The 22,345-nt window shown below is 49.8% G+C and overlaps 2 protein-coding genes across 4 annotated transcripts in view; one reads left to right on the forward strand and one right to left on the reverse strand.

The window, feature by feature from the left end:
• SGSM1 (small G protein signaling modulator 1) overlaps nt 1–6,850 on the forward strand; it is a 62,832-nt gene extending 55,982 nt beyond the window's left edge. For both annotated transcript variants that reach the window (XM_045534290.1, XM_045534291.1), the window contains 3 exons: nt 1,321–1,417; nt 2,589–2,756; nt 4,726–6,850. In XM_045534290.1, the coding sequence (XP_045390246.1) occupies nt 1,321–1,417; nt 2,589–2,756; nt 4,726–4,814 (354 nt within the window). In that variant the 3' untranslated portion in view covers nt 4,815–6,850. The remainder of the gene's footprint in view (nt 1–1,320; nt 1,418–2,588; nt 2,757–4,725) is intronic.
• A 5,989-nt stretch (nt 6,851–12,839) lies between these two features.
• LHFPL7 (LHFPL tetraspan subfamily member 7) lies at nt 12,840–21,139 on the reverse strand. 2 transcript variants are annotated; one of them, XM_045534280.1, is made up of 4 exons: nt 20,954–21,139; nt 16,390–16,506; nt 15,313–15,451; nt 12,840–13,333 (listed from the first exon to the last, which is right to left on the reverse strand). In XM_045534280.1, exons 3-4 carry the CDS (start codon nt 15,437–15,439, stop codon nt 13,071–13,073), a joined length of 390 nt encoding a protein of 129 aa, XP_045390236.1. In that variant the 5' UTR covers nt 15,440–15,451; nt 16,390–16,506; nt 20,954–21,139; the 3' UTR covers nt 12,840–13,070. The 2 variants fall into 2 exon arrangements, with proteins under 2 accessions (XP_045390236.1, XP_045390235.1); XM_045534279.1 differs by lacking the exon at nt 20,954–21,139 and having other exon boundaries at nt 16,390–16,619.
• Between the last annotated feature and the right edge of the window lie 1,206 nt (nt 21,140–22,345).

Here is a 22,345-nt window from a genome sequence, read left to right on the forward strand (position 1 = left end):
CTGATTTTCTTTTCTTTTTGCTTAACAGCCTATCTAACAGCTGGAGGTATTCTTCCACCACCATTTTTTAAATAACGGTTCTCTTGAAATATAATTCAAATATCATAAAATTCATCCTTGTAAAGTGTACCATTCGGTGATTTTTAGTATATTCACAGAGTTATGCAGCCATCACCAATTTCAGAACATTTTCTTTACCCCCAAAAGAAACTTTTTACCCATTAACAGTCACTCCCCATTTCCTCCCTGTCCCCAGCCCCTAGAAACCACTGTCTACTTTCTCCCTCGATAGATTTACCTTTTCTAAACATTTCATATCAATGGAGTCATACAGTTTGTGGCCTTTGTGACCGGCTTCTTTCACTTAGCATAATGTTTCAAGGTTCACACACATTGTAGCATGTATTAGAATTTTGTTCCTTTTTATTACCAAATAATATTGAATTAAATTATATGGATATACCATTTTTTGTTTATCCATTCATCTGTTGATGGGCATTCAAGTTGACTATTACGAATAGTGCTGCTACACACATTCATTCATGTACAGATTTTTCTGTGAATATATGTTTTTATTTCCCTTGGGGCTATACCTAGGAGAGGAATCGAGTCATGTGGAAATTCTGTGTTTCACTTTTTGAGGAACTGTCAAACTGTTTTCCACAACCGGTGCACCATTTTGCATTCCCAGGAGCAGTGTATGGGGGTTCCAGTTTCTCTGCATCGTTGCTAACACTAGCTATTGTCTATCGTTTTTATTTTAACCATGCTAGTGAGTATGAAGTGGTATCTTGTTTGTTTTTCTTTGGGTTTTTTTTCTTTTTTTGAGACAGAGTCTCACTCTGTCTCCTGGACTAGAGTGCCATGACATCAGCTTAGCTCACTGCAACCTCAAACTCCTGGGCTCAAGTGATCCTCCTGCCTCAGCCTCCTGAGTAGCTGGGACTACAGGCACGTGCTACCACGCCCTGCTAATTTTTTGTATTTTCAGTAGAGACAGGGTCTTACTCTTGTTCAAGCTGGTTCAAACTCCTGACCTTAAGCTATCCTCCCGCCTCAGCCTCCCAGAGTGCTAGGATTACAAGCGTGAGCCACCGCACCCGGCCTGTGGTTTAATTTGCATTTCCCTAATGACTAATGATATTAAGCATCTTCCTTGTGCTTGTTGGCCATTTGTAAATCTGGAGAAATGTCTGCTCAGATCCTTTGCCCAGTTTTTAACTCCCCCTGTCTGCTAAGGGCTGGGTGGGGTCTGGCGAGTGGACACACCACTGTTGACTCAGCTGTCCCTTCTGCTTCACCCTTTCCTTCCTCCCACAGATCCTGGACTCGGAGCTGTTTGAGCTGATGCATCAGAACGGGGACTACACGCACTTCTACTTCTGCTACCGCTGGTTCCTGCTGGACTTCAAGCGAGGTACAGACTTTAAACTGGGGGCTTCTTTCCAGACCGTTTGCAGCAGAACTCCAGGGGAAAAAGTACCGTGGAGGGGAGGCCGAGGGGTGCTGGGGCAAAGGCAGCAGAGCTCTGTCCGTTCACCCGCCTTGTCTTGCAACAACACTCTGCAGTCGGTGCTGTTAAGATCCCAATTTTACCGGGAAGAAACCATGGCTGGGAAGAATTAAATTCAGAGCTAGGATGAGGAGAGCCAGGATCTGCACCCGCCTCTACCCACCCCCGAAGCCCAGTTCCCTTCCATTCAGTTATTCTGCTTAGCAGAGACCAAGAACTCTGAAGCCCATGGAGCAGGGGTTATTTCCTACACATTTCAAATGTGGCTTAGAAGTGATGTATAACACAGTGCATTGTTGCCATTGGGCAAATCTGGGGGATGCAAATAATAATAATATCTAATATATACAGAGGTGTTTATTAAATGCCACACACCATGCTGACCCATCGATATGTATTATCTCTTCAGTCCTCTTACGCTGTCAGCTTCACCCACCTTACAAATGAGGAAAGAAAGAGGTTCATGGAGAAGAAACGAGCCCAAGGTCCCCTTGTTAGCAAGTGATGGAGGAAGGATTTGCACCGAGTTTACTGGGTATAGGAAGCCTTGCTTTAACCACTGCTCTATTCTGTCTCTTTTCTAGAGTCAGAGGCAGCCCCAGTTCTGCCTTTGTGTGTGGGTCGGGGTGGAGATACCTCCATGGGTGCTAATGAAGATAGAGGTGCAGGGATAGGGCTGGACCCTGGTCAAAAGGCAGGGCAGGGACAGGCCTGCATAGACCAAACCTGCACATGCTCAATCCTCCATTCACAGAATGTCAGAGCTGGAAGGAACTTAGAACCCACCTGGTTTGCATAGCCCGTTCTACAGATGGGGAAAACTGAGGCTTCTAATGGTCAAGTGACAGAGTCCAGGTCTCCTGCCTCCTGGCCTGAGTTGTGTCCGATGCACCAGCGCAGAAGCACGAAGCAGAGCTGGCCTGGGATTTTCCCGGAGGGATTTTCACAAGGGAGGGCAGTACCATGCGCCTCTCGCTGACTCTCTCTCTCCCCGTGCGTGTGTGTGTGCGTGTGCGTGTGCGTGTGCGCGCGTGTGTGTGTGTGTGTGTGTGTGTGTGTGTTGGTGTTTCGGTAGAACTCGTTTATGATGATGTCTTCTCCGTCTGGGAGACCATCTGGGCCGCCAAACACGTCTCATCCGCCCACTACGTCCTGTTCATCGCGCTGGCTCTGGTGGAAGTCTACCGTGACATCATTTTGGAGAACAACATGGATTTCACAGACATCATCAAATTCTTTAACGGTACCCGCATGACTAGGGTCTCTTCTGAGGGGTGGGGCTTCTGGAGGACCCCTTCCTGGGGCCTCGGGAGGGATGGAAATTTGCTGAAATTGGTTCCCGGTGAAGGGGATGAAGAGGGTTCTTCCCACTTCTCATGGCTATTCTGAAAAGGATAAGTTGACATTCTGTAATGCAGAGGGTGCGTATACTCAGGGACCTGGCAGAGGGAGCTTGGGTGTTGAAATCGGCTCAGGGGCAAAGCCTGGCTCTGCCCCTGACCAGCTGTGCCAGTGGACAAGTCACTTCCCCTCTCTCTAAACACCCACTTCCTCATCTGTGAAATGGGGCAGCAGCGTCTGTTTCAGAGGATTCACATGCGTAGGAAAAGCGGGCACAGAAAAGCGATTGCAGTAACACGAGAAAGGCACAGCCTTCGAAACCAGACAGATGTGGATTCTGATCCCAGCTCTGCCACTCGGGAGCTGTGTGACCCTGTCCAAGTGACTTCACATCTCTGGGCCTTAAATTCTTCAGAGATAAAATGGTGCCAACACCTCCCCCCGCCCAGGGAGGTCCAAAGGATTAAATGAGACAACATGGATAAGTTGCGTCACATGGTACCTGGCTCATATGAGGGCCCCGGTAAATGAAAGCTATTGCTACTGTTATCACTATTTAAAATCAAAAAACCTAAAGAAGGTTCTGGAAAAACCAAAAGAAGAAAAAGCCCACCTGTGATCTCACTTTTGAAGCATTATGAGGGTTTTTGTTTCACCAGTTGCGTGTAGCATTTTTTTTAAATTTGCTATTTCAAAAATTGTCTTCCATATAATAAATTTTATAAGACTACAGAATATACCTCTAATGACTCCCATAACTTACGGAACCATCCCTTACCATTAGCATCTAGGCTGTTTTTAGTCTGAGGTGTCATTGAGCACCCAAAGCCATTCATGTTAGTGTAGAGATGCCCAAACTTTCTCAATTCCGGGCACCCTCAGTGTCTCTCCAAAATGGTTATGACACCTGAGGCCAAAAGTTGCATTTTGTAAAGACTTAGTTAGGTCCAACCCCCCTGATAAGTATTTATGTCCTAATAACTGAATCGCTGTTTGAAAACATAATACACATGAATTGAAAGAAAATAACATTTTTATTTCATTCTTAAGTAAGTACAATTACTTACTAATGGGATGTGCGCACCAGTTAGGCTTTGCACAACTTGTCAAGTCTTGGAATCAGATTGAACACTGCCACCTTCGTTTTCTGTTCCACATTGATGTTCACATGGTTCTTGCTTTTTATTTTTTTATCCTAACAACCACTGAAAATCTAGCTTTGCAGGGATACAAAGCAATGGATAGGAATGTCGGGCACTTTGTGAACTCACTCCACCTGGCAGTTGATGTGGAGTATTGATAGCTGTGTTTCCCTCAAAACTTCTAAATATTCCACGGTGCCCCTGTGAGTTCATGGCAACATGCTAAGGTACCTCGGCACCCAGTTTGGGAACCATGATCTTAGTGTTTTGTTTTCCTTCTACAAAGTAGTTTCTTTATCATAAATGTCCAAACTTGGAATTATTCTAGTTTCCAGGTCTGATCATTTTGTGTGGCTCTTGATAAAATGATTATTTTTGCTTTTTTGTCCTTCCCTCTCCTCCTTCTATTGCTTCCTCCTTTTCGTATATTTGCACATCTGCTACGTGCCCGGCCTTGCTTTCCCTCATTCCGTTTGTAGGAGAGGGGTGGAACGACGTCTTGTTTTTATAGCACATGCTGTGAACCAGCCTCATCCCATCTGATCCGCACAGTAACCTCGTGAGGTGGCTACTGTGACAGTCCCTATTTTACAGATGAGGAAACTGAGGTCTGGAGGTGCAGGCCTTCCCCAAAGTCTCTGCTTGCAGAGACCCTCCCAGGGGCTAGAAGTGTGTCCCAAGGCTGCACATAGAAGGAGGCTCATGAGACTTTGCCTTCTCCTCTTTCAGAAATGGCCGAGCGACACAACACCAAGCAAGTCCTGAAGCTGGCCCGGGACCTCGTGTACAAGGTGCAGACTCTGATTGAGAACAAGTGAGGGCCACCTGGCCCAGGCAGCGTCAGCGAGCCACCCCCTGCCCGTCCTTCTGCCCACTTCTCTTCCCGGCCGGAGGGCCACCCCGGGAGCCGAGTCCTGGTGTCTGTTCAAGAGCGTGGAGTTCTGTGCACAGAGAAACTGCCCTGACTTTGGCCACCGGGCGGGTGGGATCGAGGAGCCGCCCCTTGAGTTCAGCCTTACGTTTTCCTGTTTGACCAAAGATCGCCCACCCATGTCTGGCATTTCTCCCTTGCGGGAGCTCGGGGATGTTGTTGGATGGAGGAAGCATCTTCGTTCCTGGTCTCCGGAATGGTCTCCTCTTCTTTCTCGAACCTTCCAAACTGTCTCGTCAGATGAGACTTTGGGAGGGATTTTCTTTTTTTTTTTTAATTGGTGTAGGAGAGGTCTACGGGGCTTCCTTTGTGCTCTGAAAGGGGCCGCTGGAGAGGTTCCGGAACGTGGCTGGAAGGCTGGCTCAGGGCAGGGTCTCTCCCCCTCAGCATTACTGACATTTGGGGCCGGGTCATTCTTTTTGAGGGGACTGTCCTATGCATTGCAGGGTGTTGAGCAGCATCCCTGGCCTCTGCCCACAAGATGGCAGTAGCACCATCCCCTGTCCCCACCTGTGATTGTGACAAAAAAGAAATGTCTCCAGACATTGCCAGATGCCCCCAGCAGGGCACAGTTGCCCCCATTGGAGAACCCCGGGCTTAGTGGAGGGCTACAAATGTGCCTCCCTGCCCACTGTCTTTGTACGAAGCTCCCCATGTCCTGAGACCTTCCCTCACTTAGAAAAGGCACACAGGGGTCCTCCACACATCTCCCTTGGGGGCCAGGATTCCTTTTGTTGTATTTTCTCCTTTTTTCTCGTTTGTCTGATGCTAGGAGAGACTTCCTTTCTTCTTTTCAAGAAATGCATCTTCCTACAGCAGTGACGGAACCAGAGAAGTGTCTGTCAGGCATGAGATAGTCCGAGGCTCGCTGGGGTCCACGCCCTGCTGCCTTCCTCCAAGGGGGGACCTCGCCCCTTCTTCCACGTATGGGATCTTGGAAAGGTGTAGGTTTGGCAAAAGCCACTTGATCAGGGAGGCCGGCTTTTCTCTAAGCACCCTTGCTTACTCAGGAGGAAGGAGAAGGAGGAAGAGGTCGGCCAGGGTAGTGTGTGGTGTGTGTTTTCCTAAGGAAACATCTGCTGATGAACTGGGGCCAGGGGTGCGGCTAGGTCTGGGAACAGCCACCTCCATGTCTTCACACAGAGGGTCACCAGTCTGCAAACAGACCCTAGACGGGCTGGTTCACTCTGTCTGCCTGTCCTTTCAGTAGAGCAGTCTTGCCAATTCTTCTGTTCTGAGAATGCACCCAGAATGGGAGGACACAGTGAGTGTCAGGGAGGAAGGCTCTTCGCAGGTCACCTGCTGCCTCTAGGGCGGTGAAAGAAGGACAGCTGGGGTTTGGGAGAGGGGGGAAGACAGGGAAAGGAGCATACTGAAGTGTTTGCAGGGGGGTGCATTAGTCCTCCCACCCTGAACAAGCCAGGAAGCAGAAAGGGACACAGTCAACATTCTGGCTGCCATTAGAGTTGCATGTCCCCACCCTCCCCCCCCACCAGCTTCCCAAGATGGGAAGAAACGTGCAAAGGGCCCTCGGGATAAAAGTCTTATTTTGCCACTCAGCTGTTCCCTACAGAGGATGTTATTTTAGCAAGACCCAAGTCCCGGACCTTCGGGTTCTTATTTATTTTTTTAACAGACTAGTCTTTCAAAGTACAGCACAAGACCTCTTCTCTGCCTTCTCTTGTGGTGTTCCAGAGAGCATTTGTGATTGTGGTTTGGAATAATTCATATTTATTTTGTTTATCGTGCTTGTTCAGATCTCTGTACATTGTGCGTGTGTGTCTTGGAATTGGGTGCGTGGGAGTCGTTCTGTCTATGGAGTGCCCTCATTTTTTTCAGTGTGGCCCACATATCTTGTAAATGTTTACTGAAGAGTTGTGTCTATATGGAGAGAAAATATCTATAAACAGAGAAATATGTGAATCTGTGGGGTTTTTTTGTTTCTTTGTTTGGGTATTTTTATTTTTATTTTTTAATTGAGAAGAAAGAAATGTTTGCTTCTCAATTATGCTCACGCTTCCACCTTCGTGAGCCCAGATGGGGTCAGATTGTCGTGACAGTTGCCTGGCCTTTCCCCAGAAAGGTGAATCACTCCTTACCCCTTGTATCAGTTAGCTGTTACCACAAGTGATGCTGCATAACAAACCAACCAAAACATAGTGGTTTAAAATAGCTATTTATTGAGCTCATGATTCTGCAGAGCACCAGTCTGGGTTGGGTTCAGCTGGGAGGTTCTTCTGGTCTCAGCCTGACTTCTTCATGCCTCTGTGGTCAACTGATGGCCAGAGAGGCAGCTCCACTTCCGACGGCTGTTGGCTGGGGCGATGGAGGAAACTGGGGCATGTGTCCCTCATCCTCCCGCAGGCTAGCTCAGGCTTGTTGACGTGGCCGTGACGGCAGATTCCATGAAAGCAAGCAGAAGCAAGCGCTCCTCTTAAGGCCTCAGCCTGGCTGGCGTAAAGTCATTACTGCCACATTCTGTTGGTCAGCGTAAGTCACATGACTGAGCCTGGATTTAGAGGTGGGGAAATAGACTCCACTTCCTGATAGGAGGCTTTGAAACGTGACATTGAAGAGGAGCATGGATACAAGCAGGGAAGTCATGCAGGCCATTGTCTGCAAACTGCCTGCCGCATCCCCTGAGGTCTGGTGCACCACTGGGGACCCCAGTCCGTCAGCCACTGGACATGGGAACATCCCTTAAGTTAACACCTCTCTGCATCCTGACTGCTGAGCTAGCCCATCTCTCAGCTCTGACGTTCCCACAGACCACGCTCCCGTCTCCTAGACATCTCTGGTTCTCACTGGTGGCTGTCGCTCAGAACCACAGTCATCAGGCAATGGGGACCTTGCATGGGTCTGCGCCCCCAGCTGTTTCTAAACACGGCCTGAGGGAAACTTCTGGTTTTCAGCTGCAGAAGCAAAGCTTGATTTAATCTAACGAGCACCCATCAGAACTTCATGCTTTATAGGGAAAAAGTTCGATGTTCCAAATTAAGCCTGCGAAGTGCAGGAGGAGTTTGCAGATGGCACCAGGTAGCTGGATGTGCCCGTCACCACTTTCTGAGAAGATTCCCAGCAGAGGCAAGCGTGAAGCCACTCACAGAAGCAGGCCAGCGGGGATTTGTCCCTTCGCTAGCCCAGCTGGGGGCTGTGTCAGTTGCCACGTCTGCTGCTGCTTCCTGAGGGAAGCGTCTCAGAGCAAAGTCTGGTCCTGATGTTCCACAACTGTCCTCTGAGGTCACCATCTCATTTCTCTGACTTCAACCTTACTCGGCCCACGTGGCCCTCCTCCTGGAGGGCTGCACTCTTGCTTGCAGCCGCCTGGCACTGCCAGACCTGGGCAACACCAGGGTGCCTGTCGTGTGGCCACAAATGCCCGGTTACGTGCACTGTTGGCCTCTGTTCATTGACAATATCTCTTAGGGGGAAAAAAAAATCCCAAGAGAACATTTTTGCTTCTGCCAAGGCTTTCCTAAACATATGCACTTGAACTTGCCTAGATGTGGAAAGGTAAGTCTTGGATCACACAAGGCACGTTTCCACCACTCAGTGGGGGTGGAGAAGCGGTCTCAGTCCTGCGCGTGCGTGTAGTTGGCGTTGAGGCTGCTGCCTCCTACCCTCTTCCTGCTCTTCCTTCTCCTCGTCAGCCCCCTTTCCTCCACCTCTTTCTCTTTTCATTCCTATTCCTCTCCTTCTCTCCCCCTTCTCTCCCCTCCTTCTACTGCTTCTCCTTGTATTATTAATAATACTAACTTGGATAGTGTCTGTGCCCACGTTTTCTACCTGAATTACGCTGGTCTTGTTCAGAACAAGACTGCAGTGGGAAGGCCCTTCTGGCTGCCCCACCCTTCTCCCTTGAAACCATCCTGCACTTTCTTTTCACCTAGAGCTTCCCCTTTGGCTTGCAGGAGAGGCCACGGGGCAGTTGAGAGGCACTTCTCCTGCAAAGAGTTCGAGAGGCCCTCACTTTCCATTGCAGAATGGCTGGAAGCCTTGTTAAGCCACATTCTTTCATTTTCTTTCTTACCTTTTCTTCTTTCCCATTAGTCCTGAGGGAAGGCGGGAAAGAGTGTGATCAGGAACAGGGTGGGAAGTGATAGGCTGGAGTGTAATGATGCAATCGTAGCTCACAGCGACCTCAAACTCCTGGGCTCAAGCAATCCTCCTGCCTCGGCCTCCCAAGTAGCTGGGACTACAGGTGCGCGCAACCACCCCTGGCTAATTTTTCTTATTTCTTTGTAGAGACGGGGTCTAGCTGTGTTGCCCAGGCTGCTCTTAAATTCCTGGCCTCAAGCAATCCTCCTACCATGCCCTCCCAAATTGCTGAGATTACAGGTATGAGCCACCGCACCTGGCTCAGAGTTTTCTTTACATTTCAAATCAGTGTAGTCAAATATATTATAATATACCTATCAATATGAGATTTAGATTCTTTTCTTCTCATCAGATACTCTTAAGTTTGGCAGATTAGACCCATCAGCCAAGAGAGCCTTTCTTCTTGGAGGACTTAAAGGAGAATTAAAACAGGAATGACTAACTAAATGTACCACCTAAAATCATGTCATCCATCTCCACCCACGTATTTGGTGAGGCAAGATTTAGGATTTCAAATCTGGTACTTATGGCTGTGTGGCCTTGAGCAAGTGACTTGACCTCTCTGAGCCTTAGTTTTCACTTCTGTGAAATGGGGATAATAATGCCTCCCTTGGTTCTGGACTCAGTTCTGAGCCCCGCTCTTTCAAGGGAACCTCTGCCTCTCAGCATCACTGCGGATGGGGATGGGAACCCATTTTCCCAGAGTTCCTATCTGGGGTCCTCAGGTGAGTCCTTGAAACTTAAGAGAATATGGCCCCAGGCAGAAAACTCAGGAAGGGGTGAGGCTTGAGCCCTCTAAGTCTGTGTCTTGGAGAAGCACAGGCGTTAGGTGTGGTGAGGACATCAGTTCTTGGCAGGAGCAGCATCCACGGTGACTCTGCAGTTTGCATCCAATTCTGCTGAGTCAGGAAAGGGCCCCAGGTCTCCTGGTGTTTTGTTTCGATTTTTTTTTTTTTTTTTTTTTTTTTTTGGCTTTTAAGCCACTGGGTACATTAAGAGCTTGCACCCAGGACAGATACAGACTCTAGAGGAACACAATTTGAGCCCTTTTTTGAAGTGCCAACTTGATGATCCATTTCTGACCGTCAACCTAGCAGAACTCAAATACCCAACAGGAGCATGCAGTTCCCTGGAGACGGTCCATTACATTAGGATGTGGTAGAGGAACCCTCCGGTATCTTCCTGGCTTTCTATTTTCATATCTGTGCGCAATGATTTCCAAACTTTGTAGGTACAAAGCTTCTTGTAAACAGTGGGTGTCTCTTGATGAAGAGAAAATAACAGAGAGACCCCTCTGTCTCTTACCAAATAAAGACAGAGTCTTTCTGTAAATGGTTTTGCTTTATGGGCTAGAGAATCACTCCCTTTGGCATTGCTGAAACAGTTCAAACAGAAAATTACGGAACTTGGGGGCCATTAGGAGGTGATTACAAGAGAGGAAACAGCACACCCCAAGCGCCGATGGATGACACATAGCCTTGGGCTCCTACCTGGTAGTTTCTACTTGCCGCTCTTGGTACTGGAATCTGCCCAGGGCTCAAGGAATATTCCCTCATGAGACTGATTTGCTTTGAAGCACTTCTGATGACATTCAAAATGAGCTGCTGGGTTTTGAATCCATTTGAACATCATGTGGTGGCTTCCTATTACTTTATTCAATTATTCTATTACTTTAAAAAAAGTTCTAAAGTCATTCTTATTATTCTTTCTGGAGGATAAACACCAGGTATGTTCTCTGTGATCTATGTGCCTTTGGAATAATAGAATCACTCCTGGGGGTTGTTTATGGACATTGTCAATGGAAAAGAACCCACGCTCTTTAAAATCATTTAAAGAGATTTATTATGAGCCAAGTATGAGAACCATGACCCAGAGCCATGCCCAAGAAGCCTTGAGCAAGTGGACTTGCTGTGGCTGCGTTACAGTTTGGTTTTATACATTTTAGAGAGACAGGGATTACATGTAAAGTCATAAATCAATGCATGGAAGGTGTATATTGGTTTGACCCGAAAAGGCGGGACGTCTCGAAGCATGGTGGGGGTGGGGGTGTTATAGGTTATAGGTGGGTTTTCAAGATTCTTTGATTTTTTCATTGGTTAAAGAAATGAAGCTTTGTCTAAAAGCTTGGGATGTTTTAGGTTAAGATAAGGAAGTCTGTTAATCAGAGACAAGCCGCTGGACATATACTGGACATAGACTCAAGTGATCTGTTAAGTAAATGGAGGACCTGCAGGTGTGGTTCAAGCCCCACCCTGTATGGCCTTAGGCTTGTTAATGAGTTACAAAGGATCTCTCCAAGAAGGGGGAATGAGGACGCATGTCTGACCTCCCTTCTCTTGGCCAGCAACTCAGTATTAGGCTATTTCTGGGGTCCCCTTGGCTAAGAGAGGATCCATTCAATCAGCCGGGGGATGCTTAAGATTTAAGATTTTATTTTAGTTCACAGTATTCTTGGGTGAGCATTTGAAGCCAAGAGTTTGATCAAGATGAGCTGGGTGGGTGGGGGGAGAGGGAGCAAATCTAGTTATTATTTTGCATCTACCATAGAGTCTGACAGTTCTGAGTTCAAACCCAGCTCTGCCACTGATCAGCTCTGTGGCCTTGGGTGAGTTGACTTTACCTCTCTGAGCCTCAATTTTCAATTCTGTGAAATGGGGGTACTAAAGCCCCCCTGAAGGAGAGAGCTGCTGGCCATTGCATGTATCTGCCTGCTTAGCATCCTTTCCCCATTCTGCTACCAGCAAGCACCTTCCCCCAGATATCGGTAACTGCATCTTCTCCACTGTAACTATGGCCTTCTAGTGAGACTGCTGACACGCCCCTCGCTGCCCAGGGGTGGGCCTGTGACCCAGTGCTGGCCAATCAGACTCCTTCCCTGGGATTTACATATACCAAGAGAGGAAAGGGAAGTTCCCTCTTTCCTCTGGGGCAGCCAAGCTAGGGATGTCAGCCTGGAGCTGCCTGTGACCACGTCTCCTGCATGAAGGGGTCAAGAATGGCCGGATCCAGGTGTTCAAATGAAGTCCTCTAAGCTCCACGTCTCTCCATCGCATGGTTCTGCTCCCCTCCATGTTGGCCTGCTGGCTCCCACAGTGCCCATGAATCAATCATTCTGACCGGGGTTGATTTTCCAGAAGGGCTCATTTGTCCATCTCAAAGCCCAGGGTGGCCAGGGAATAGCCCCTAGGGAAGATTAGGGCACTGCTTCCCAAGAAGGGCGATGGGTCAGCACAAGCAAAACCGACAGATGGGTCCCAGCACCCCTGGCAGAGAAGGCAGCACGTGCCAAGTTATGGCGGTGGGGAGAGGCCTCCTGTGGGCTCAGAAGTTCATTGTGGCTGCAGGGAGTGGCACAGGGGTTGGGTGGATGACAAGTAATGAAGGCTGAAGAGAGTGGTTGGAACTGGATTGTAAAGAGCATCATGTGCCCCAACTAACAGTGAAGTTTCTACATCAGCGGGATTGTTTGCATTTGCACAGAGGGGTGAGACAGGTCCTTAACTTCCTCACCCCCACACCCCAACACTGGCACAAAATCTTGTAAATAATAGGCACCACTAAATATATGATGAAGAAATAAATGAATAATTTTCAAATTATCCAAGAAAGGAGGAATTATAAAAAGGAAAGGAAGAGAAAGAGAATGTGCATGTGCCCATTGAAAGGTTTAGTATTTGAGTGACAACCACATACTCAGAATTGGCCTGGGCACTTTTCATAAATACATGTAACTCCCACCACAGTCTTGCGAGGTAGAGACGATAATAATAGTAGCTAACATTTATTGAGCGCCATGTGCCAGACATGGGTGCGAAATGCTTTATTTATATAGAGAATCTCAAGTTAATTCCCGGAACAGCCTTATGAGGTGGGCATTATTTCAACTTCCATTTTGCAGAAGAAAAAAACTGGAGTCCAGAGGGGTGAAGTGTCTTGCCTGAGATCACACCACAAGGAAGCAGTACGGGTAGGATCTGAAACTGGGTAGGAAATGGGTGCTTTCGTACAATGCTGGATTGCGCTTTTTGCTCCTCCGGGGAGATTTTTATTTGTTCCTTTCTGGCACCAGGATGATTTTCTCAGTGTCACTGGAGAATAGGATGGTCGTCCCCTGGACGTTGGTCACCCTGGGCCAGCTGATCACAGGCAGGAGGCTGGCCAGGACTGCGCTCAAGATGGCAGTTACGTAGCCCCAGCCCACCTGGCACCTCCCACCATGGTATGCAGAGGAGGTTTCACAGACTTCCTTGGCGAACGGTGAGGCCAGGCTGATTGGGAAAACCAGCAGGCCCACGATGGTGGCAGTGGCTGGAGACAGTGGGAAGGAAAGTCAGTGTGTTGCCAGTTAAGGAGTGCTGGGCTAACCTTCCATCCCAGGACTCACTCGTCCACCCTGCTATCCACCCACCATCTGCCCACTCACCTACCCATCCATCCACCCACCCAACCATCCATTCATTTACTTATTTAGTGGCTTATCCCCCTTTATCCACCCACTCACTCAACTACCCTTCCACCCATCTGTCCATCCACTCATCTATCCATTCAACCATATTCCTTCCTACTTATTCTCTCCATCCCTCTATCCGCCTATCCGTTCACTCATCCATCTGCCTCCTTAGCCACCTGACCCCACCCATCCATCCACCCACTCATCCATCCATCCCTCATCCTTCATCCATCCAACCATATTCCAATCTACCCATCTTCCCTATCCACCCATCCATCCGTCTGCTAAAATATCTATCTATCCATCAGTTCATCCATTCATTTACCAAACCACCTACCTATACATCCATGCATTCATTCATCAAAACTGTTCGAGGTACTGTCGTGGGCATTAATGATGCTAATGAAGTGAACCAGACACCCCTTGGCCTCCCAGGCACTCCTGGTGGTGCAGAGGAGTCACATGACTCCTAGCCTCCCTCGCTGTCTCCAGCCACACTGGTCCACTTTGTGTTCCCTGTACATGCGTTGCTGTCTTGTCTCCATGCCTTTGCCCCTGAACTTCCCATTACCCGAAATGCCCTTGTCCCCTAGGCTAAATTCTACTCATCCTTCCAGACTGAGCTCAAGTGGTACCTTCTCCGGGGAGCTCGCCTTAACACGCTGCACGCACTTGGTCAGGTGCCCCCTGGAGTTTTTCCCAGCATCCTGTGCCCATCCACGTGGTGTCAAATATCCATTGAGTTACAACTCTCTGATCCCCCCAACCCCTGCCAAGTAGACACTGTGCAAGCAAGCCTAGGGCAAAAGGAGCGCATCTTCACCTATTGACTCGGCATATGCCTATCAGGCATCTGTGATGTGTGGCGCACTGTGAGATATATAAAGCCAGGTAAGAGGATGGAGAACCCAAGGAGAGGAAAGCTCCCTCAGCTGGAGGGCATGGAAGCCCCCGTGGAGGCAGTGATATCTCAGCAGAGCCCTTAATGAAGTGGGGAATTAGACATCCAAGATCTGGGGAAAGAGAATTCCAGGCAGAGGGAGCAAGCGTGGTGTATATAAGCAACAGAGTGCAAATATGGCTGGGGCGCATTGAGCCTGGCAGGGCGGGGAAGAGCTGAGGTTGAAGAGGGAATGAGGTGGAGCCTCACAGGCCAGGGAAAGGACTTTGGATTTTACTCGGAGGGTGATGAGAAGCCATCAGGGGTAGATAAACCAGTCTGAGTGGCAGGATCTCATTTCAGTTTCAACAGGACCCATTTGTCCTGCGTGTGGCAGACAGACGCTAGGGGGCAAGGGTGGCAGCAGGGAGATCTGTGTGGATTATTGCTCTAATCCACGTGAGAGATGGTGAAGAATTAATTGATCGAGGGTTACAATCGAGACCTAGGCTGCTGCCTCCGAAGGCTGTGTGTGAGTTAGAGAAAAGCACCCCTCCTCGGCAGATGCAGCCTTGCCGGTTCACAGTTCAGTAAGCTGAGCATGGGCTAGATTTGAGCATCTGCTCAGCTCTCAGCTGTGCACTTTTGTGCAGTGCACAACCTGCCTGCCCAACCATGGTGGCCCTGGTAAAGATGACACAAGGTGGATGGATAAGACAGAAACCAAGGGGGACAGATTATTAGGATTGAGTTGGGTAAGGGCTGGAGTGGGTGGCATTAAGGATGCCATCTCTCCCTGCCCCCAATTTCTGGCTTGCTAAAGGACCAGGGTAGTGGACAATCCTAGGGTTTATCTCTGAGATCTGACCTAGGAGGCCAAGCTCTGCTCACAGGCTCATTCATTCATTCATGCCATAAATATGTCTATAGCACTTAACTATGTGCCGGTGGACTTACCTGCCGCTGCCTGCACCCCTGGCATTGGGCCACTGCCCCGCCTCGGGCACAGCCCTTTGGGGGCCATGGCCCAGGACAGGAGGAGGATTGCATTGAAGGCCAACAGGAGCCAGCCTCCGAGAGCCATCACAGCTGAGAGCTGCCGGGAAGACATGAGAGGAGGGGTGTTGGCTGGGACGGGGGCAGCCGGATGCTGCCTCTGCTTATTACGTGACCAGCATCAGAGTCCACCCCATGAGGTCTGTGCTATTATTATCTCTATTTTACATATAAATAAACAGAGGTCCATGGAAGGGGAGTCATTTGCCTAGGGACACACAGCTAGTTAAACGGAGAGCCAGAATTAAGATCCAGATTGGCCACCATACCATAACCTTAAGTACATGCTAAATGTCACGATCACCAGGAATGGCACCTGGTAGGTGCTGTTACATCACCTTTGCAACGGTCAGTTTTGAAGGCTGTATATTCTTCAGAAGTGCTGGACTGGGAGTCCTTACCCATTCTCCCCATTGTTGCTCTTGGTAATATGCATCATAACAGGAACTTGAACACCTTGGCTTTCATTTTTACACCTAGCAGTGCTTAGAGGGTGGCCAGGTAGGAGTGCGCAGGTTGTACACTGCACAACTCTAGGATATGCATTTGGGGTCATCATAGATTTGCATACTGATTACAGCGATTTCCCAGCAGATGGCAGTACAGCGTACTGAAGAAAGGGTGCTGTTTCCCACTGGGCACAGAGGTGCTATATGGGTGGGCGACTGCCTTTGGAATCATCCTGGGTGTTTGCTAAAATACAGGTAGCCAGACCCCACCCCACCCCTAGAGTCAGAGGCTCCAGGTGGACCCCAGAACTTGGCATTTTTGCAAACTTCCACAGGTGTTTCTCAAGGGCTGTCAGGCTTAAGAACCTCTGTGCTCTGTTCAAAGGGGAGACTAATGGTGGCTTCACAGGTTCTGGGACACCCAGGCAGCAAGCAAAGGCCCTTCAAATCCCATTCAGCCGGCTTCCCTGCCCTGAAGGGTCTGGCTGTGCCCCCGGGGACCCGGTGAACTGGCGAGCCCAGGTCTCACCTTCCAGGCGAAGTCAGGAATATCCTCCAGGGACCTGAAGGTCACACAGCTCTGGTTCCAGCTGTCCCCCTGAGGCCAGGCGCAGTAGGTGAGGATGCCAAAGGAGAAGGCGGGGGTCTGGAACCAGGCAGGGGAGATGAGGCTGAGGGCCGAGATGCAGGTGAGGGACAGCCCCAGAGCTGCCCACACGCTGCTCACCATCAGGGAGTGTCGCTGACCTCGGGGTCAACCGGCAGGATTAGTGATGGAGACTGCCAGGACAAGGAGAGAATCAGGGGCTCCCAGATCCCCCTGACCCCAGCCAGGGATCTGGGGCTCTGGTCAGACCCCAGATCATGAGCCCCCCTTGAGCCCGGTGATGCAGTGGGGTGGCGGGCGGGATACTTTGCCCTAACAAGCTCTGGACGTAGAACTCCCCAATCCCAGAATAAATGTTAGTGCTTACAGACCTTGGAACAGACCTCCACCTTCCGCATGGCCAATCATCATCACTGGTCCATGCCAGGCCCCTCTCATGTTTCATTCATTCATTCATTCATTGGTTCATTCATTCATTCTCTTTGCCCATCAAGCCTTCTCTGTCCAAAACGGCTGCTTCTACCCAGAGGAGGGTGGTTTTACTTAATTTACATGCAAGGCTGCTTCTAGCAGGCCCCCTGCCCATTAGCTAAAGCCTCCCAATATGCTTTGAATTGTTTGATGTGCATCATTTTGTTTGGAGATATTTTTGCAAAATTGGTGTTGTACGATATGCATGCATTTTTTTCACGTATGTAAATAGTATTATTTTATGTATTGTATTCTCTTTCCTGAAAGGCACTAGGCATACTGTTTTCGGGATCGATGCATGTTCTCACGCGTACACCTATTCTACCTGCATGGGTTTGGGGGCCCCAGAGGCAGATCCCAAGGGCCCCATCTCCTAATATCATCACCTTGGGAGTTAGGATTTCAACATGTAAATTTGGGGGGAAGACACAAATATTCAGTCCACAGCAAGAGTCTAGTGAGAATTTGTGGATATGGTTTGATTATCCTTGTATTTATTGTTCTGTTTTTTGGGGATGATATTAGTTTTCCAGTGAAAATTTACTTTAATAAACAAGCAGGTCAATTTCAAGTCAAGTGTTACTTAAATAATAATAGAGGTGGAGGTTTGACATGGCTGAGGCTGGAAGGTGGTTTGCTAATAGCCAAGCCTGTCACTGATGGCCACAGGGAGGCCTGGAGAGGTGGCCAAGGACACCCAGGGCCAAAAGCAGGTGAGCCGCCACCCATGCCAAGGGCATCCACGCAAACCTCCCAGACCACTGGGTTACAACCTTGGCTTTCACTTTGGCGATCTAAGCCCAGCCAGCACTTCAGACGTGGCAGGAATTCTTGGCTGGGAGGCCGACCAACCACTCTAGCCCGTTTCCCAGTTGTGGCACCCGGTGCAAGTTGCCCCACTGCCCTGGGCCTCAGTTTCTCCCTCTGTACAAGGAGATTATAAATCCCTGGGGGCAGACAGTGTTGAGTTCGATCACTGAGCAGGGGGATGCGGTGGACAGAGGCAGAGAGGCCCGAGGGTCCCCTTCCCAGCTGTGTGAGCTAAGAAAATGGGTCCACTCACCTCTCTGGAAAATGGGAGCGGGGGTTGTTACGAAGGTTCCAGGGAATAAAATGCATGTGTGTGTTGCAGGGGGAGGGGCAGAGATAAGCCTGGGCAGGTAGGTCAGGGTCAAGTTGCACATGGACTTTCTATTCCCGGATTAGAAAAACCTCCTGGCTGCTTGCCAGCAAGTGAGATGCGCTCCCCTGAGCCAGAGAGGATGGTTTTTTGTTGTTTTTTTTCTTCCCCCGCTTCTATACCAAAATCAGCCTCTCCTTGGGGTTGGCAGGATCCCTAGGGGTGTAATTCCAGCCAGGAAGCCGGGGAGAGCTGAATACACTGAGACCGGTGGTTCTGCCTCTCTCTGGCTGCACGGGTGGCTCTCCAGGCGTTTCTGACCTTGACAGGAGTTTTGTTCTCTAGATAATGCTCAATGTCACCTGGGAAAATCACGCCAACCGTCCAGGTGCCCAGAAACCTAAATGAGGCGCTATAACCCGAAACCACATCCGGCCAGGCTCCAATTCGCTGGAATCCACCTAAGGGAAGCGTGAAAGAACTGAATATTTTCTCCTCCGGCTCAGTACTTAACTCTTAACAGCAGCCAACAATTTTTGAGCGTTCACCAGGCCCCGTTCTAAGCGCCTTCAGTGCCTCTTCCGTGTAAGCCTCACACCGCCTGATGAGAACAGAGTCTCCTATCATCATTCCCATTTTACAGATGACAAAACTGAGGTTCAGGAAGTGAGCGGTGGAGCTGGGACTCAGGGAATCAGGCTCCAACTCTGGGCCCTAAGCCCAGAGTGATATTAGGAGCTTAATTTAAAAGCCAAATACCTCAGCAGCTTCCCAGGGCTGCCCAGGGTTAGGACATGGTCAACTCTCCCACTTGCTCTGGCCAGGGAGCGTGGATGGTTCCAGAGGGGTCATAGCCACAGGCAGAATCTTAGGAGCAGAGGAGAGATTCAGTTTAGAAGTGTCTGCTAGGGACTTGGGCTTCCACGTCCTCATTTGTAAATGGACGGGGTTGATCATTCATTCATTCCACTTCGATGTGCCCAGCCCAGTGTGACTCCTTAACCCCCAGCCCTGGGAATACAGTGGTGAACAGAACATAGCCCCCGCCTTGAAGGAGCTTAGAGTTTTGTGGGCAAGACAGACAGACAGACAGGATATAACCATATGTCCATCCATTCACCCATCCGACAAATATTTATTGGGCATCTACTATGTTCCAGGCACTGTTCTAGGTGCTGGGGATTTGGCAGCGAGGAAAACAGACAAAGCCCCTCCCCTTGGAACTTACATTCTAGTGGGGACAGAGTCAGTAAGGAAATAAACAAGTAGGTGTATTACTAGGCTAGATGTCACCAGTGCCCTGGAGAAAAATGAAACGTGGAGGGGTAGAGCGAGTGACTGGGGAATGGTCATGGAAAGCCGCGGGAGAAGGTGACCTTCGAGCAGGGGTGAGGGAGGGAGCCATGTGGAGATGGGGGAGGAATATTCCAGGAAGGGGGAGGAGCAGGTGCAAAAGCCCTGGGGTGTGCGTGTGCTTGGCACAGCAGAGGACAGAGAGCCCCATGTGACTTGAAAGGATAAGGACAGGGTGAATGGTGGGCCTTTTAGGCTTTGGCTTTTAAATTCTGAGTGAGATAGGGAGTCTGTGGACAGTTTTGAGCAGAGATATGACATGACCTGTCTTAAATTTTAAAAAGACCACTCTGGGCCAGGTGCAATGGCTCAAGCTTGTAATCCCAGCACTTCAGGAGGCCATGGTGAGAGTACTGCTTGAGGCCAGGAGTTTGAAACCAGCCTGGACAACACAGCCAGACCCCATCTCTACAAAAATAAAATTAATAAAAAAAATCAGCCAAGTGTGGTGGTGCACATCTGTAGTCCCAGATACTCGGGAGGCTGAGGCAGGAGGATCCCTTGAGCCCAGGAATTTGAGGCTACAGTGAGCTATGATCACACCCTGCACTCCAGCCTGGGTGACAGAATGAGACTTTGGCTCCTGGGTGGGGAACAGGTGGAAAAGGAGGCTGGGGAAAAGCAGTTGGAAGGCAACTTGTCAATTAGGTGAGTCACAGGGTGGATGAGACTAGGGGTGCAGGAAGGGCAGTCAAGGGCAAGGGGGTCAGATTCTGGATATCTGTTTTGAGGGACAAAGCTCAAGCCGACCAGATTTGCTCATGGAGTGGCTTTGGGGTGCGAGAGACAGGAAGGAGACAAGCATTCCTCCAGGGCTTTGACCTGGGCACCTGGCACAGTGGAGCTGCTGTTACGTGATCCGGGAACCTGTGGGAGGAACAGGTTTACTGGGGGAGGGGAGGACTCTGAGTGTGACGTTGTGTAAGTCAAGCTTGAGTTGTGTATTTTCACCAACCCTTCAATCAACAGATACATACAGGCACGGGTATAGGCACAGCTCCACACCACGGGAAAGCCCAGGGTGACACTGGGGGCAGGCACAGAGGAAGGGCACCTGGGCCGGCCTGGGGATCCAGGCTGAGATCCACAAATGGCCAACCTGGGGCTGGGGAGCATTTCTACTTGCCCCCCTTGTCTGACTCTCCCAGCTACACAGCCAGGCAAGCCTGATCTCTGGTTCTCTTCCAGCCTCTGCTACATGTTGCCTATGTCACCTAGGAACATATTATACGATGGCACCGAGCCTCAGTTTCCCGATCTACAAAAGGAAGGCCATGCCCTAGACCAGTGAGACTTAACATTTTGGAGATGATGCATCCCTTTGAAAATATGATTTAAAATTATCACTGTTTTCTCTGTGCAAACTAGAATGGAAACACACACACACACACACACACACACACACACTATTGTATGAATTTCAGAGGCTCAAGGACCGCCCCCCCCAGAACCCATTATGGCTCCTGGACAATGCTTGGGGCTACCCCAGCTTCCTCCCTCCCCCCATCCTCACCTTGGATCGCTCCCCCCCTCCAGACTCACCGCACTTTAGATCATGACCCTCCAACGTGGCCACCTCTGCTCTGGTTCCAGCTTTGGACTCAAGTCTGTGACCTCATAAAAGCTTTCCTTCCCTTTGAAGGGAGCATTCGGGTTGTAGAGCAAAGCCTGGCATGCGTGATAAGGGGGTCTGAGGGTGTGTGTATGTGTCCTTCCCAGTTCCTTAAATCAACAGCCTCTCACTCCCGGCTGCTGGTTGGCTTGGCAAAGAGGGAAGAGCCAGCCCCAGATGGGTTGGGGTGAGGGGATGGTGTTTCCCGGGCAGGGGAAGGCGCACACAGGGATTAACTGAGCTACAATTAAACACCAGGTGTAGGAAACTTTGCCACTGTGTTCTGCCTTTCTGCCCTGGCAATTCTAGTCTGGGGAACTGACATGCATGTATATTTCTCTGTATATTTCACAGTGCCGTGAACCTCCCAGAGTCAGGCACTGTGTCTTAAATATCTCCATCCCCAGCATCCAGCATAAGATGTGGCCCAGAGCAGGTGCCTGTATTGTCTTTTGCTGTAAGTGACGGAAGTGCAACTCAAACCCGCTCAGGTGGAAATGAGAAACGGACTGCGGCTCCCTGAACTGCACATTCCCTGCTGTGACTTCAGGCACAGGAAGATCCAGGTAAACAAGCAATGTCTTCAGCATCTCTCTCTCCCTCTTACACTCGGGCAGATCCTTTCTAACAGTGTTGGCCACTGGGGGCTCCAGGCTGACAGTCCCCGACTCAGCAACCCCAGGGAAAGGAAAGCTCCTCTTTGCATAGTTGTAGCAAGTGTTGTGATGAACTCTCATTGGACAGGGTTGGATCACGTGCCCACCCACGGACCAATCACGTGGCCAGGGAAATAGGATGCTCTCATTGGCCTGACCTGGGTCCCGTGTCCTAGGATGGAGGCTTGAGGTTTGGGAATTGGGGTAGGATAGGGATGTCATGAAATTCACCCCCCTGGACCGCCATGGACCGAGTGTGGGGGATGGGTTGTTCCCAGGAGGAGAACTGAGGCGCTGTTAGCAGAGGAGGGGGGTGGATGCCAGGCGGGGAGGACAAGAGGGGTCGCCACGGTGCTCAGGAAGTGCCGGCGTTGCAACGAGCGCACACCAGTTGGTGCTGTCAGGAGGGTCCAGCCAGTTACGTGCGGAAAACCTGAGTGAAGCGGAGACACAGGCTCAAGTCCCAGCTCTGCCACCTACACTCAGAGTGACCTTAGTGGGACACTTCTGCTTCTCTGGTGGGAACTTTCTCCACCTATAAAATGAGGGCATCTGCCAGGGTTTTTCCCCGCTCATTCAATCATTAATTTATTTAATATTCTTTTCCTTGACTGATGCACTTCTCAGTTGTGCTCAGCTGTGTCCTTCCCGGCTGCCCAGCGCCAT

Source organism: Lemur catta, chromosome 21, assembly GCF_020740605.2.
Source record: "Lemur catta isolate mLemCat1 chromosome 21, mLemCat1.pri, whole genome shotgun sequence".
In the NCBI taxonomy this organism is placed as follows: domain Eukaryota; kingdom Metazoa; phylum Chordata; class Mammalia; order Primates; family Lemuridae; genus Lemur; species Lemur catta.

Bases quoted from the DNA above. Each gene is read 5' to 3' on its own strand.
- LHFPL7 (XM_045534279.1), bottom strand. From the start codon at position 16,590: ATGGTGAGCAGCGTGTGGGCAGCTCTGGGGCTGTCCCTCACCTGCATC. The intron at 15,452-16,389 runs GTGAGACCTGGG...TCTTCCCGGCAG, and splicing joins TTCCTGACTTCGCCTGGAAG to CTCTCAGCTGTGATGGCTCT. The intron at 13,334-15,312 runs GTAAGTCCACCG...CACTGTCTCCAG, and splicing joins AGGGGTGCAGGCAGCGGCAG to CCACTGCCACCATCGTGGGC.